This window comes from Tachysurus fulvidraco, chromosome 2 (assembly GCF_022655615.1).
Source record: "Tachysurus fulvidraco isolate hzauxx_2018 chromosome 2, HZAU_PFXX_2.0, whole genome shotgun sequence".
Classification (NCBI taxonomy): domain Eukaryota; kingdom Metazoa; phylum Chordata; class Actinopteri; order Siluriformes; family Bagridae; genus Tachysurus; species Tachysurus fulvidraco.
The window spans coordinates 13,363,406-13,378,735 of NC_062519.1; the positions used below are offsets into that span (position 1 = coordinate 13,363,406).

At 38.5% G+C, this 15,330-nt stretch overlaps 1 protein-coding gene across 1 annotated transcript in view; it reads left to right on the forward strand.

The window, feature by feature from the left end:
• mapkapk2a (MAPK activated protein kinase 2a) overlaps nucleotides 1–15,330 on the forward strand; it is a 29,478-nt gene that overhangs the window by 8,080 nt on the left and 6,068 nt on the right. Inside the window, exon 2 of the mRNA XM_027144355.2 lies at nucleotides 12,445–12,584. Within this exon, the coding sequence (XP_027000156.2) occupies nucleotides 12,445–12,584 (140 nt within the window). The remainder of the gene's footprint in view (nucleotides 1–12,444; nucleotides 12,585–15,330) is intronic.

Here is a 15,330-nt window from a genome sequence, read left to right on the forward strand (position 1 = left end):
GATGCTACTAGTTAGGACTTTGAGCTCTGTTCTTTTCTACCCTGCTGAGGGTGCAAACAAAATGAATAGAAAAGCCATTTGGGATCTGTTGGGACGAGATGATCAGGGATGTTTAGGTTTTGGGTAATGAAAAAATGCATTGAAACATTAAGTTTCAGTTTAACTGTGATGTGGCTCTATGCAAGGGAATTTAGAGAAGTGAAAGAAACATTGGCAAGCAGTCAGTTTACAGCATAGAGGGACTAAATCTGGAATGGGATATTAAACATGGACATATGGCTGTGACTGGCCAGGTGCGGACATACTCTGTGTATAATGTATTTGTGACTAATATGATCGGCTAATAGGTCCTCCAACAAAAAATAATTAAAACGGTTCTTCGTACTGGATCTGTAATTTAGATTTCTAATTACCGCTGTATTGCTTATCCTGGAGCAGAACAGCTGTTGATAATTTTATCAAAGCCCAAACTAATAATTATGCAGAAGTCCTGATACTGTTTAACATTAACATTTGTCTCACATAACCAGATCCACTGGCAGTTGTGATGGTCAGGTTTCCACAAACTTTTAGCCTTTTACGTGTCTGTGTGTGTCTGTTGTCTGTTTGTGTGTCTGTTGTCTGTGTGTATTATAGACCTCTCATTGTTAAATGTTAGTTTATTATGGCTATAACAGTGTTCAGTATCTTAATGTTTTTTCCTTAGGTGTGTGGCTAATGAGACACAGTCAACAAACATAAAGGCTCAATATACCACATTATCATGGAATGTGAAGTACGTGTAGGCTCGTGTTTCAGACCTGTACATTAGCCCGAGATTCTGATGGGTTCGGTCAATGAGTGTGGCCATCTTTCACAGAAAGATTATGATATACTGCCCCTATTTACACACTACTGTCTGCTTCTAACAAAACTCTTTAATAATTTAAAAGTATTTTGAGAACTACTTTTCAGTCCAGTGATTATAGCTTTCTTTTGAAAAGCACATTGTTTTGTAGCATTCAAATGTTTTTGTTTGCTGGAAACTTGTGCAAAGAATTGCATTTCACCAGCTAGATTGCAACCTTCAAAAACCTCCAAAAGGTTTGGACTGAAAAGTGGGTATAAGGTTACACTATAGGTGTAAGAGGCTTTCATGATGTGAACAAAATTTAATCTAAAGAGGCAAATGTATCCCAGGGCCTTGAAACCCATGTTCAAACTGAAACTAAAGGTATTTACTCTTTTTTTTTTTTTCTTTTTCTTCTACCTGTTTATGTTAAGTGCAACAAAAGCAGGAATGTAGTTGAACTGTTCAGCATGAATACATTTCCTTGGGGGAAAAAATAAGGTTCCCACTTTGGTCAGAGGATGCCATTGGTGAAGATTAGAAAACAAACCTGTGCTATTGCAGAACTATTTATAACAAAATAGTCTGAATAATCTCTGTACCATTAAGATCATTTGTAATATCCACATGGATTTGGCTACACAGATTGAATTGCTTTTTTTCCCCTTCCCATCATTTTGGCTCATCAGTGGCAGCAAGTTTAAGAATACACCAGGAAATACCAGTAACTTCACAATTTGCAGAAAGTGAATGAAAATACAGAAGTATCTTTACATGATAGACCCAGGCTTGTAGGTTTTCTATTCATGGCTAGTTTAAGGGTGTTCAACCACCTGTCATGCTTGAAATAAATACGATACAGGAAACATGATTGTGTTAAGTCAAGTTCAGTACATAACTGTGTGTAATGAAAGTTCTGTACACTTGGAGACTGGAGGCAGTTGTCTCTTTGAGAAAAATATCAATCTTATGTAAGCTCTGAATGTTGTGACTGAACAGACGTGTGTGTGTCTGTGAATTTGTATATGTGTAATTGTTTTTTACATTTCTATAACATCTTTTAGTTAACTTAACTTTGCATTTTACTTAAGGGAAGGACCTCTAAGCCTAACCCATAAATGTTTGTTGCCTAGGCAATTTATACTATTGGTTAACGGATGTCACACTATGGCCTGTGCGTTCGCTTCGTTTCATCCACTGTCAGAGTCAACGGCTCACGTTTGGTAATGATGGCTGTGGCTGCAGTAAACAAAATGTTCGCAGTCACCGTTCAAAGTCATACGGGTTCGGGCACCATAATACATCTAAAAAATTCATTAAAACAGCTCGACACTGCTTTAACTTGGCACAAAGTTCTGGAAAAACTGTGTCCAGCATCAAAATGAGGTTTTCAATGATGCGCCTGAAGGCACAGGTTGAAGACCCAGTCACGATATGCTAATTTGTTTAAATTCATACCTACATAATCGCCATCACCAAAATCAACTACTTTTTTTTTTTTTTACATTGAAATTTAAAAAAAAAAAGAAAAAAAGACCTACTGTACTTACTGACCCCACTTTTTTTTTTTTTTTTTTTTTTTTTTTTTTACTGTTACTGCAAACCAAAATATTAAGGATGGCCATCCTTAAATATTAATATGTAAGGATGGCCTGATGCTGCAGTTAAACTCCCAAGAGTAACAAAACATGCTTAGATACAGTCAAATAAATATTGTGATAAAGTTTTAGTCAGCGTCAACAATTCTATAATAGTCAGCAAAGTGTGGAACTGAATGATGTGGTACTATATAAATAAAATTTACAGTGAACATTAATGTCTGCATTAAAAAATGGTGACTTGTATATATTTTTTAAATTAATCTACACATTAAAACCTTCTATTAGGCATTGAAAAACATTATAAAAATTGTGAATGCTTTGAGACAAGACTAGAAAAGGGAACTGCCCTAAAGAAGGCTAGTTTCAATGAGGAAGCAAGTGCTATATTTTAATTTTACAATGTTCAAAAAACACATCAGACATCTGTCATTTGTGATCTTTGCTCTCTTGTTCTCTCTGTGTCCGTTCTGACGACTGATGAGATTTCTAGTTTTTTTACCTGCCATGGCAAATATGGCATCACACATGCAGATACAATTTATAACTTATTTGTGTTAGGTAAAATGTTAGCAGATCTGTTAATCCATTCACAGTGTAGATGCACCACTTTTTCAGATCATGTGATTAGCTCACATCCTTTGAGTACTTTCCCCATCTTTGGAAAGCATGACAGGTGGAAAAACCCCATGCAGAATCAGATGACCCAGGCAACGAGGAAGAACATTTTTATTAATGGTCACTATCTTTTGGTTTGGCTTCATTCAACAGTTTAATGTCATCTGATGACTGGTGACTGGGATAAATCTACCTGTCATGCTTCAGCATTTGTAAAGCAAAGTAAAGTCAGTTATGGAAAAATATTGAGTAAGAGTGGGCAGTATAGACACACTGCGTAGACTGCCATGATACAGATTATTCAGAGTGAAACTGAAGCCACAGTGACAGTGTGTCATCATCCTGCCTGTGTTCTCTTTGCGTCGAAGGACATCTGCTGGTAGATCCATATTTTTTTCATTTTGCATTTATTGTGCTTCCCAAAGCAGTCATTTGTTTATTCAAATAACATCTATTTTAGAGCTTTTATTAAGTGTAAACCAAATGTCAGTTTTAACTAATAGGAACCACTTTGTTTGTTGTGTGATAAACAAAAAATAAATAAAAAGTTACCTCAGGCTTTTATATAGTGATGCCAAGCCAAATGTATCTGTCACCAAGGTGTTCGCATCAGGTTCTTTGTCCTGTAAGTTGAGAGGTGGGGCCTCCATGAATCAGATGTTTGTCCAACACAAACTAAAGGTTAAATGTATTGAGATTTAAAGATTTTGGAGGCAAAGTGTTGCAGGGTACGAAAGAAACCACGATCATCATTGACTCTCCATGCATATTGGTGAGCCTTGGACACCTATAACTCTGTCACATATTTACTGGTTGTATTTCCTTGGCCATTTTTTTGTTACGTACGAACCACTATATACTGAGTTAACATCATACAAGACCTGCTGTTTTTGAGATGCACAGCCCTAGTCCTCTAGCCGTCATGATTCTGCCCGTGTCAAAGTCACTCAGCTCTTTATGCTTTTTTTTTTTCCTGCTTCCAAGACTTGGAACAAGCAAGATTGAGAAGTGACTGTTCACTTCTAATCTAGTTCAGTAACATATTGACAGATGCCATTGCATCACTTGGCAGTGGTTTAGGGTTTAAGTTCAGCAGATAATTGAAGTTAATTTTAAAGTTGGGCTCAGACCATTAGGATCAACATGGCTGTTAGGATGAAATATAATCAGCTATGCCATATGTGCTTTTAGCGGTGAGATCCGGAGATGAAAGATTCTTCCTGACCACGGTCTATGAGTTCCTGGAAACACTTGGATTATTTTCAAATAACCTTATGGTATGAATTTGACAGGGAGTAAAATTTTTTATTTGTTAATGAGTTACACTTTACCACTTTTTTGCTGTTTGTAGTTACGCTTACTGGAGGAACGACTGTCAGACAAGTTAGATCCTGTTATTGAAAGTGAAAGTGACGTGACATACGACTAAGTACGGTGACCCATACTCAGAATTCGTTCTCTGCATTTGACCCATCCAAAGTGCGCACACACAGCAGTGAACACACACACACCGTGAACACGCACCCGGAGCAGTGGGCAGCCATTTATGCTGCGGCGCCCGGGGAGCAGTGGGGAGGTTCGGTTCAAGGGCACCCCAGTCGTGGCCGGCCTGAGACTCGAACCCACAACCTTAGGATTATGAGTCAGACTCTCTAACCATTAGGCCACGACTTGCCCACATTGTTTACCCTATAAGGGTTGTTGTCTCACCACTCTATCCTCTATATTTACTGACTGTTACAAGGAAACGCAAGATTGTTGTTATTATTATGATTATTGTTCCATGAATGTGAGAGAAATGTCTCCTAAGGGAAAGAATTATTTTTAAATGTTAACGAAGTTTGTGTCGTTGTTTCTACTGATTGATTGGTTTTTGTGGAGCTGCTGCCACACAAGCCATAAAATATACATTTTTCCGATAGAAGAAACATTTTTTATATAAACAAAAAATCTAGTGCATCTACAAAGGATGTGTTTAATTCAAATGCTGAGTGACAAAGAAACTTGGATTATATAGCAAGCTAAACAGTCATCTTTTTAAGTTAATACCTTAATAGTTAATGCAACATGGGGCATAAGCTTAGTGCTGCACACATGCTTAGTGAAACACGAGGAAGAGAGATTGTATTTCTGGAACATGAGACATTCTAAAACCCTGCTAAAATGCTTTACCATAAACTGCCCTCACATCACATCACAGTTTAACACTGTGCTGACTGTTTTAGAGTGTGTTCCTTGTGTTTGTGTGGGAGGAAAAATGCTGTGTCATCTCGGGAACTTCATGTACTCATAATGTCTCTTTGGATATGTTACTTGGCTAAATAATCCCTGCTTGTGTCTTGCTGATCGTTGGTTTTTACAGTTTTTGTAATGGGCTAAAAACCTGGTCATCAATTTACAAACAGGAAAAGGAAGAATGTAATTTTAGTCTGTAATACTTCCTTGGTTACAGGCCTCCTTTCTTAGCAGTGTTTCAGTCATTGTTTTGGCTGTCAGATGTCTTTAATTAGATCAAGACAGTTGCTTAAACAATTGCTTTAACATTCTCAGTATTCTGACACTCAGCTTGATCAGTGAAGTGTGCACTTGTATACAAATTGGTCAGCTATATGGAGGATTTCAACACCAAGTGGTATAAAACAGAACAAGGCGTTTGGCAGACCCACTGCACCCTGTTGTCTCCAACCTCTCTAAACAGAAGCAGGTGGAATATGTAGCGTCTCCCCCTCCTCAGTTTTCCTGAAGCCCCTCACCCTGCTTCTTTTGTGAAGCCATCGAAGGACTCTTTTGTGCCGGGCCTCTGGAAGGTGAATGGGCCACATCTGCCATCCTCCCACTGAGTGCATGATGGGCTGCCTGAAAGGGCTCAGGCAGCAGATGGGCCGAGATTTTCCGCAGATCTGCTAGCGTTTCAGGCCAAAAGAGCTCCTTTTTATTTTTTTGGATTAACTTATGGGGTTAGGACATTACTGTATCCTGTATGATCATGTGTGTGAGATGGGCATCTAACTGACACTAATAACCAATCTCATCGATGCTATTATTTTGGTTAGTAATCATTTTATTATTGCTCGATTGAGTCTAGCCAACATCTTGTACACTATTTGGCCAATAGTTTGGGACACCTGACTATCACACTCGTATGTCAAGCTTTCATCCCCCTTTAATTTTTATAAGATCTTCAACTCTACTGGGAAAGAGAGATTTCCAGATTTTTGTATGTGCCTTTGGGAGTTTGCTCATTGAGCATTTGTGAGGTCTCGCATTGATGTCAGGTTAAGGGGACCTGGTGCACTTTTGAAGTGCCAGTTTGCCCCAAAGGTATTCTTTTGGATTAAGGTTAGGGCTTTGTTCAGAGCACTTGGGTTATTCTACTCCAATCCGGGAAAGTATTTCTTTATGGAGCTCGCTTTGTGCACTGGGTAATTGTCATGCTGGAAAAGATTTCAGTACCTTTGTTCCAGTGACAGAAACTAATGCTAGAGCAAAGGAAAGCATTCCATACAATTGTGTGCGTCCTTTATGGCAGCAGGTTGGGGAAAGATCGGGGGTCCACATACTTTTGGCAGTGTAGTTTACCTTGTCAGCCTCACTAGCGAATTTAGTTACGTTCTTTACACCACCACCTAATCACAGTGCTCACAATATGCCTTACACTAAAGGACATTTGACACATGATTCTGTTGGAGTGAATCCTTGGTGTGGTTTATTTGGGGAGGTGAGCAAATGGCAGTCACGCTATGGTACAAACTCTCTGAGCATGGTGGACTAGGTCTGGTACCAAGTGAACCATTGACTGCAAACAATTCTGTCTTTTGATGTAACTAACTGCAGCAAATGAACCAAACCTTTATTTTTGGATGTGGATAGCACTTGTCCACCTATCCTCTGGGTTGTTGTTGTTTTTTTTTTGTGTGTGCTTGTAAACCATGTGTGAATCCAATTGGCCATGTGCCAAACACAGCCTGCTACCACATTTCATTCAGAGGACAAAGACAAGAGGATTGGTAGTCTAAGGCCGTGTTTCCAAGATTGTGAGTCTTTTGTGTTGTATATTTAATTGTGTAACAGTATTATGTTAGCCATTCTGTAATTGTTAAAATGGATATGCTTAAAAAAAAGTCTGACTTTTATGAACTCACAAATGTGCTAGTCTGACCCAGGCAGAATCTGAGTACTGCAACAAACCTTGACCTTGACCCAGCATACAAAAATAAGCAGATGATGGATTTGATACAAAATGTCTTGGGCCCTGTTCACACTGCAGGTAAAAGTGGCCCAAATCCGTTTTTTGGGGTCCAGGAGTAGTGTGAACACTCAAATCTGGCCCAGATCTGATTCTTTCAAATCAGATCTGGGCCACTTCCATATGTGGTCCTGAATCAGACCCAAATCTGCAGCCAAGGCGTATTTGATGCGACTTTTACGTCAATCCACATCGACACTCGTCACAATTATGCGCCGGCGAAGACTTTTTTTTTTTTGCTTAACACACGCACGTTACTAGTCGCCTCTTTTGTGTCACGTTTTCTCTGGCGCTAAAAAAAAAAAAAAATTTCGCCGGCGAAAACGTGACAGAAACGTGACTAGTAACATGTGTGTTAAGAGTGTTATGTAAAGTGTTTATGTGAACCAGCATCGAATACATCACATTATAGCATTACATGATATGTTTGCTTGCACCAGATAATACAATACTTCCTCCATAACCTCGCCAACTTTTTAGCCTAACGGCGTGCTGCGTGTGACGTTATTGTTATTGTTCGTTTGCGCATGCGGGTCAGTTCGAAACAGCAAACAGTTCACACTGGTATCTGATAGGCCACATTTTATAAGGTAATGTGAACAGCCAAACAAAAAAAATCAGATCTGAGCATAATATCCGTATTGAGCATTAAGACTTGCAGTGTGAACGTGGCCTTAAATTTACTTGATTATTATGGACGTACTTGTTTAAGTTGAAGAGTGGCCTGTTTGTGTTTGTGTTGGCATATTTCTGACCAATGATTAGTAGTTCCATAACTATGATTTGATTCTACACACCCAGTAGGCAATGTGTTTGTTTATTTAATACCAAAAGTATCAATTTCATTCTTGGTGACACGGAGGGGGTGTGTTATTTTGTTATTCATCATTTGGCTGCTAGTTTACATTTCCTCTGGGAAGGGGGGTACTTGGACTATGCCACTCCATTAAAAGGTAATGACTTTTTTGCCATATCCACCCCTCCTCACACCACATCACACGTGACACCCACTTTACATTCCAGCTCGAGTCATGCCACCTGCCCCTCTCTCTCTCTCTCTCTCTCTCTCTCTCTCTCTCTCTCTCTCTCTCTCTCTCTCTCTCTCTCTCCCCCCTCCCCCTCCCCCTATTAAAAAGCCTTGACAGCTTTATAAGATATCTGATTTCTTAACACTTAAGTTAAATTTCACCAGTCCATTTCATTACCATATTGCCTGCAATAGACCTGACTTCTGTGGTTGTGTTTCAAAGCTGCATTAGTCTGATACGAGCAAGCACACCCTCTCACACTATGACCTTCCTATGACGCAGTTGTCTGGAAGGCACGCAACCAGCCACTGCAGTGTTTAACTCCTAAGCAGCTGAACAACAAACATGCAATAGATAACAGAAGATTTCTCTTACTGTGTCAGTAAAACCAACAAGTCTATTTATAATCCATTATTATTATTATTATTATTATTATTATTATTATTATTATTATTATTATTATTATTATTAGGTGTTCATGTTTGAAACACAATTCTAAGCATTTTATCAAACAGGATAAATTTATTCTTGACTCAATCCTGTGTCTTAGCAACTCTTGTTTCACTTCAGGCTTGTATGCGGTAGATCACCTTACCCGACCACACAAATGGTGAATTTTTTTATTATTAATTTTTTATTTATTTTCCAGGTAGTGGTTGCTTTCTTGTGCATGTTCCTCCTTGCTTAAGGAAGAAGCATGTTATGACCTGTTAGATATGGAGTAGTATGTAATACAGGATTTGACTGTTAATAGTTAGCAATACTCTATTTAATGCAGTTCATTTAAAACATTAGTGCTAGTGAACTGATACCTTGTGAAAAATGCCCGCAGCCTTTCAGAGTATAACGATGAGATAGAAAGGTTTGAGAAGTACACAGGGAAGCTATCTGAGTTGAGTAACATAAAGATTTTGTTAGCATTAAGTGGCTGCTTAGTTTGATACCGTTTAGATGAGCGCACCCTACTGTGGACGTAATGGCATGTCTTTCATAGTGGTGGGCATGAAGAGGAATCCTGAGTCCACCATGTTTGCAAGTCCGAGAGCGATTCCCTGTGAAGGCCGAGTGCTACAAGATTCTTTCCGCTGCCCGTCATGCATAGCTGCGTGGTGTAGTATACTAAGCCTTTGTGTGCGCAACAAACATTCTTATTTTGTTAAAGGCTTGCACTTCCAACAGTGCTGACTGTACAAACGTAAATGCTGATGAAGCAGGTAATGTAAAGTTACGATGGATTTAACAGAGGTAGCATTTTTCCTGGCCACCAGTTCAGTGTCCATCTGCTCGGCATCCATCTTCACCCGTTCCGTGCTGCACACCGGAAAACGTCACGACATGACCATATGCGCCACACGTGCCACTGCCTAAACTGTTCTTTTTTTTTTTTTTTTTTTTTTAAGCAGATAGCGGTGTAGTGTATGAAATAGGCAAACAGCTTTCAGAGAGAATGGGTTGTCATGTCCACACATGCATTCATTCATTCATTCATTCATTCATTCATTTATTTATTTATTTATTTATTTATTTATTTATTTATTTATTTATTTATTTCCTAAAATCACAGCATTTTGCGTCATATAATCGCACAGGCTTGATATCGCGATTGCGATATGATTAATCGTGCAGCACAAATTTAAAGTAAAAAATGATGCAGCCTACAGGTCAGGAACCATTAAGTGTATGTATTGTAAATAATTAATATCAAATTAGCTATGTTGTTTTAGTCTTGTTAGTAACTACCTTTATAGACACCCTGCACAATGAATAATCAGCATACACAGATTCTACAAATGAAATCACAATAGTGCATTATAAAGTATCTCAAAATCAGTTACACGTGTGCTTAATCATTATATTGGTGTTCATTTCCCTTTTGGCCATTACATTACATTTTGTCTGTCTGCCTGTGCCAGGTTTTTTTGTGTGTCTGTCATCCTGCATGTGTCTGTTGTCGTGCGTGTCTGCCGTCCTGCTTCTGTGTGTCTGCCGTCCTGCTTCTGTGTGTCTGTCGTCCTGCGTCTGCGTGTCGTCCTGCGTCTGCGTGTCGTCCTGCGTCTGCGTGTCTCTGCGTCGTCCTGCGTCTGCGTCGTCCTGCGCATCTGTGTGTGCAAGTGTGTCTGTGTGTGTGTTCTACTTCATATTCACCCAAACAAAGATAACTGACAGGTCCTGCCATGACATGCGTAGGACTAACTTATTGACTGTCTGTGAGATGAGGAATATTTCCAAGTATTATTTCATGGACATGGCTGACCTTCAATATTAATACATAGTTGACACCTGCTGGTTCTGGTTCAAATTGCATTGACAATCATGTTTAGAATTCATTTATTATGAAACAACATACCTCGCTGTATGTATGTTTGCATTTCCACCTACAAAAATGACTTCCATCTATCAAAGCTTAATTAATCCCTTACAGCTTAATTAAATGATATTTACTCATCACATCAAAAGCTATGGGAAGTAGATATAATGAAGCAATGAAGCAATTATAACTGCATTCAGATTGATAAAATGCTCTGGGTAAAGTATTCGTAATTTGACATTACACCAGTGGTTGTTCACAGTAAACTCAGGTGGATTTAATCTGGAAACCTAGGAATGCATGTGTGAAAATTATTGCTATCTTAATCTTCCCTGTTTAGCAACCATGTCTGTGTGCCATTTTTATTTGTGCATCCGATACATCTGAGGTGATGTTTACAAGGACTTTTACAAATACGAGCTTCTTTAGGATTGATCTTAATAAGAACAATGTGTTGAACATGCATCACTGGTTGTCAGCATTTAAACTTCTGGAGTTGAACTGAATCTGAGATTTTGTGTTGAACATGAAGTTGGCATGAGTTACTTTATTTTTATTGTTTATCACTTTAGCTTGTAGCTGCATCTTCATATCTACACTTTTAACAAAAAAAGTTCAGTGATCAGTACGGGGTTCAGTGATCAGTACAAGGTTCTTTTTTAAATCCTGAATGCCTCTTTACTGCAGCATTTATACCCAAGTTTCACTTTTCAAAAGCTCAAATTATTTTATTATTTAATGAATTAAATTAGATTTGTTTTCTTCATAGACCACATGTGGGAAATGTGTCCAATCTTTTTGGAAGGTTTTTTGTTGTGTGTTCAAGATGCTCTTAAGGAAAACTTGAAAACAGTGGCTTCCTAATTAAGCCAGTGTGTTGAAACACAGCCCCTTGTCCTCAGCAGCTCTGCCTAAATGCTTGGCATTTACTGCATACCCCATATACAGTATCAGTCCTCCTGAATAATGAAAAAAGGAAAGGTTGGTTGGTTGATTTTTGCTTTCATGATTATAAGACGTAGAAACACTTGAAAGCCAACCAAACAAGACCAAACAAGAAATCAGTACCTTAAAGTGCACACAGACTTAAAAAAAAAACAAAAAAAACATGACCAGACAGAACCAGTCCTTAAAGTGAAAACAGACTTGGGTGTGGGTAATTTAGTAAATTCAATAATTGTAGTTTGCCATGGAAACCTTTTGAAGTGCTTGTTAGCTCAGTCTTGCACACCGTTTTGATTTTCCTTGTGGGCACTAATCAAGGAAACGTTTTAATGCTTAAACGTCTGCTGTGGAAGTGTATGATGTAATGAAGATAACTGTCCAAAAGGGGGAGCCAAAACTACATGTATGCCAAATGTTGATGTTCGAGAGTAAAGTTTTTCATATTAGTCAACACTATAACTGAAACTAGCTTCACAGCACCTTCTAATTTATAGAAAGTTTTACTGGCTTTAACCGCTCCAAAACAATTCTACACTGATGCATGACTCACTAGAGTGAGGACCATTTTAGTTTTATTTTTTGGATGCATTCTGACAGTTATGTCTTGAATTTGTTCCCCAGGAGCTGCATATTTCACAAAGCCTTTTGCATATTCACTCGTCTTATCCGTCTCTTTAAAAAAAAAGGTTTCATGCTCTTTTTTTAACTGACACATGGTCTCACACTTCCACCATCTTTGATCTGAATGCACACATTCATAATGCAAGAACACTTCACCTCAGTAAAATGTCTTTTTGTTTTGTTTGTTTTTTTTGTTTTTTTGCGGTTAGTGTAAGCACACTTGATAAATGATTGTTCTCTCTCATCTGTAGATGCTGCAGGACTGCCCCAAAGCCAGGCGTGAGGTGGAGTTGCACTTCCGAGCCTCGCCCTGTGCTCACATTGTGCGTATCATCGATGTATACGAGAACCTGTACCAGGGCCGCAAGTGCTTACTCATCGTCATGGAGTGGTGAGTCATATGTCTGCTACAGTCCTGCTTATGTCTCTATCGCAATGAGTGAATGCGCTTCAGGCGTGCATTCCCCCCAGCCCAAAGTGTGCCGTTGTGAGATTCTGCAATCATGACATTTGATATTAGTGTGCATTCCTGACTAGCCCAATACCGATATTGATTCAGCATGGTCTTTCCGCTGAGTGTTCTATACTTACGCCGTACAATGCCTAATGTCTATAAGCTACTTCCTTCTCATATACCAAGCTGTGAAGTATTTCTTTCTATTATTGAATCATTTGTGTACCTGATTAACAGTCCTGAACTAACTCATCTCTGGTGCCATCTTGTTGTCAGAAGGTTTCGCTGTGCTATCTGTGTAAAACGAGTACTAGCAGGTGTCCCAAACACCAGTTTATAGTAAACGCATCATCTGACACGGCTGTTAGCATAAATGTGCTAGGGGAAAAACAGGGCCCCTCAGTTTTGGCGTATAGAAACGCATCCTTCTTGAGATTGTGACCTGTTCTCCATATAGTAAAGAGAATAAACTAGATTAGTTGTCAAATCTGAAGTTCTGTGGTGCAGCAGACAAGATGGGTATTTTCTTTAAACTGCATAGATTTACATTCCAACATGTTGTTATGACACAGTATGTTGTTAGCCTTCCTTCACATTGCAGAAAATACAGCTAATGCAGGTACGGGAAAAGAAAATACTGTGATAGTGACTGATATTACTGATCTTCTCCTTCATGCCTAATAAGCTCAGACTTCATCTTATGCTCATACACTGAGCTTTGAACATTTAAATCTTCACGAGCCATACCTGTCTCACATTATATTCTGTTAAATATGGTGCCGCCAGTCAGCACCGCAGTTGGTTTTAAGTGTTTCCCTTTGGTACAATGTGGCATATTGTAGGTTCTTTCAGTATTGCCTTGCAATTGTTTTAACACTTCTTGTTTATTTTCGCACCAGAGTAGAGAAGTGAAAAACAAGTATTACCCTTTACTATATCTTTAGTTATGAATGGTATTTTCTCTCAAGTCTGCACTTGGGTAGTCATTGTACACATGGTTTAAAGGACAATCATGTCAAAACATGAGTCTGGAAATCTTAGGGGTTGAGAGTGAGAGCAAGCATCTCCTTAGTTTTCTTAAATGTGATTAGTCTGCATTTAGTGGAACAAAATGAAGCTGGCAATATGTGCTTTATTGTTCGCTTGGTGTTAGCTGATAATGTGGGCATTTTTGAACGCAGTCGATACCGAATAAGCATTTGTGGCAGTGCCGTGCCGTACCATTTAGAGAAGAAAAATGCTTCCAGCTGAGCTTTTACTTGTTCCCAACTTCCTTAATTTTCTTAGTAGGTTTGTGTCCGAAGATCACTATACTTTATTAGTTTTAGTACTGAGGTGATCAATTCAATTCAAGTTTATTTGTATAGCGCTTTTTACAATAGACATTGTCTCAAAGCAGCTTTACAGAGCATAAACATAGAGCAGAAGGAAGACATAGTTAATGATAAAGGAAATCAAAGTCTTATTTATTTTCATTAGAAAATAGGAGCTAATTAATGTCATGTGTTTCACAACATAAAGTGCATGAATAGGATGATGCATCATCACCAGGCATCCTTGCGTGATGGTGGACTGACCGTTGAGTTTGACAGTTCTTTACCATGCAGGAGTTCTGTGGTAAACTCTACCACAGCAGCATGTCTCGCATTAAATGCTCGCAATTTGTCTGAGTCATAATAAATTTACTGATAAATGCAGACCCAACTGAAAGGGAGCAAGCAGAACTGGAAACCCCAGTACACATGTTGCTCGCATGAATCTTTAGCTTCCTTTTCAGGATCTATTCTTATTTTTCGTATGTTTGGAGTAGGCTGTTGGTTTCTCTAGTAATCTATCTGTAGAGAGTGTGATAAAATTGCTTCTGAAGTACCCTGAGATTTTTTTTAACGTGAAATTGACGGATGTGGCACGTGTGGTTAAGACATGCAGTGCAATTAATGTTTGTGTGACACTGTCATGGCAAAAAGTAAAAAAAAAAAAAAAAAAAGCGATTACACCTCAGTGGTTAACAGTCAGTATTTCATAGGCTTCCATGAGCCCATATATTACGGCTTCAAAAAGATTACAAGAAATCAAACTCATGTATGACAGGAACAGAATGTTCAGGTCAAAAGAACCATGCACAGCACAGGTAGAAATGGAAACTGCAAACATTCTCTTTTTACTGCTTAGACAAGGATTTCCTCTGTGAACTTGCTATAATACCATCATAACACCTTTGATGTGGAAAATTGCTTTAAAAGTGAAGTTACAATATATTTGCATGCCATTTCAGATTTTTTCCTTTCTTTGATGTTGCAAATATTGGCACATGCCCACGAGACTGTAGTGTAGTATGTACTGTAGGTGCCCAGCCTCAGACCTAACGATTTTTAAAAGGTGACCGAGCAAGGAGATGTTGAAAATATACTGTGGTTTATCACCTCTGATGATCACCAAGCAACAGCTCATATACATTATGACCAATTTAGATATTTCAATATTTAATAATTATTTAATCATTTTCTTTTCTCCCCCCATATAATTTTAAAATCACTAAATTAGAATCTGAATCATGTATTTGTGACCCTATTTCCTGACATGTCCTAATGAAGAGCTCCACAGGTTTTAAGACCATTGCTGGTTTTCCTGGTAAATAAGATGCTTTTTGTGGTCTTAGTGTTAATGTAGATCTTTAAGATCT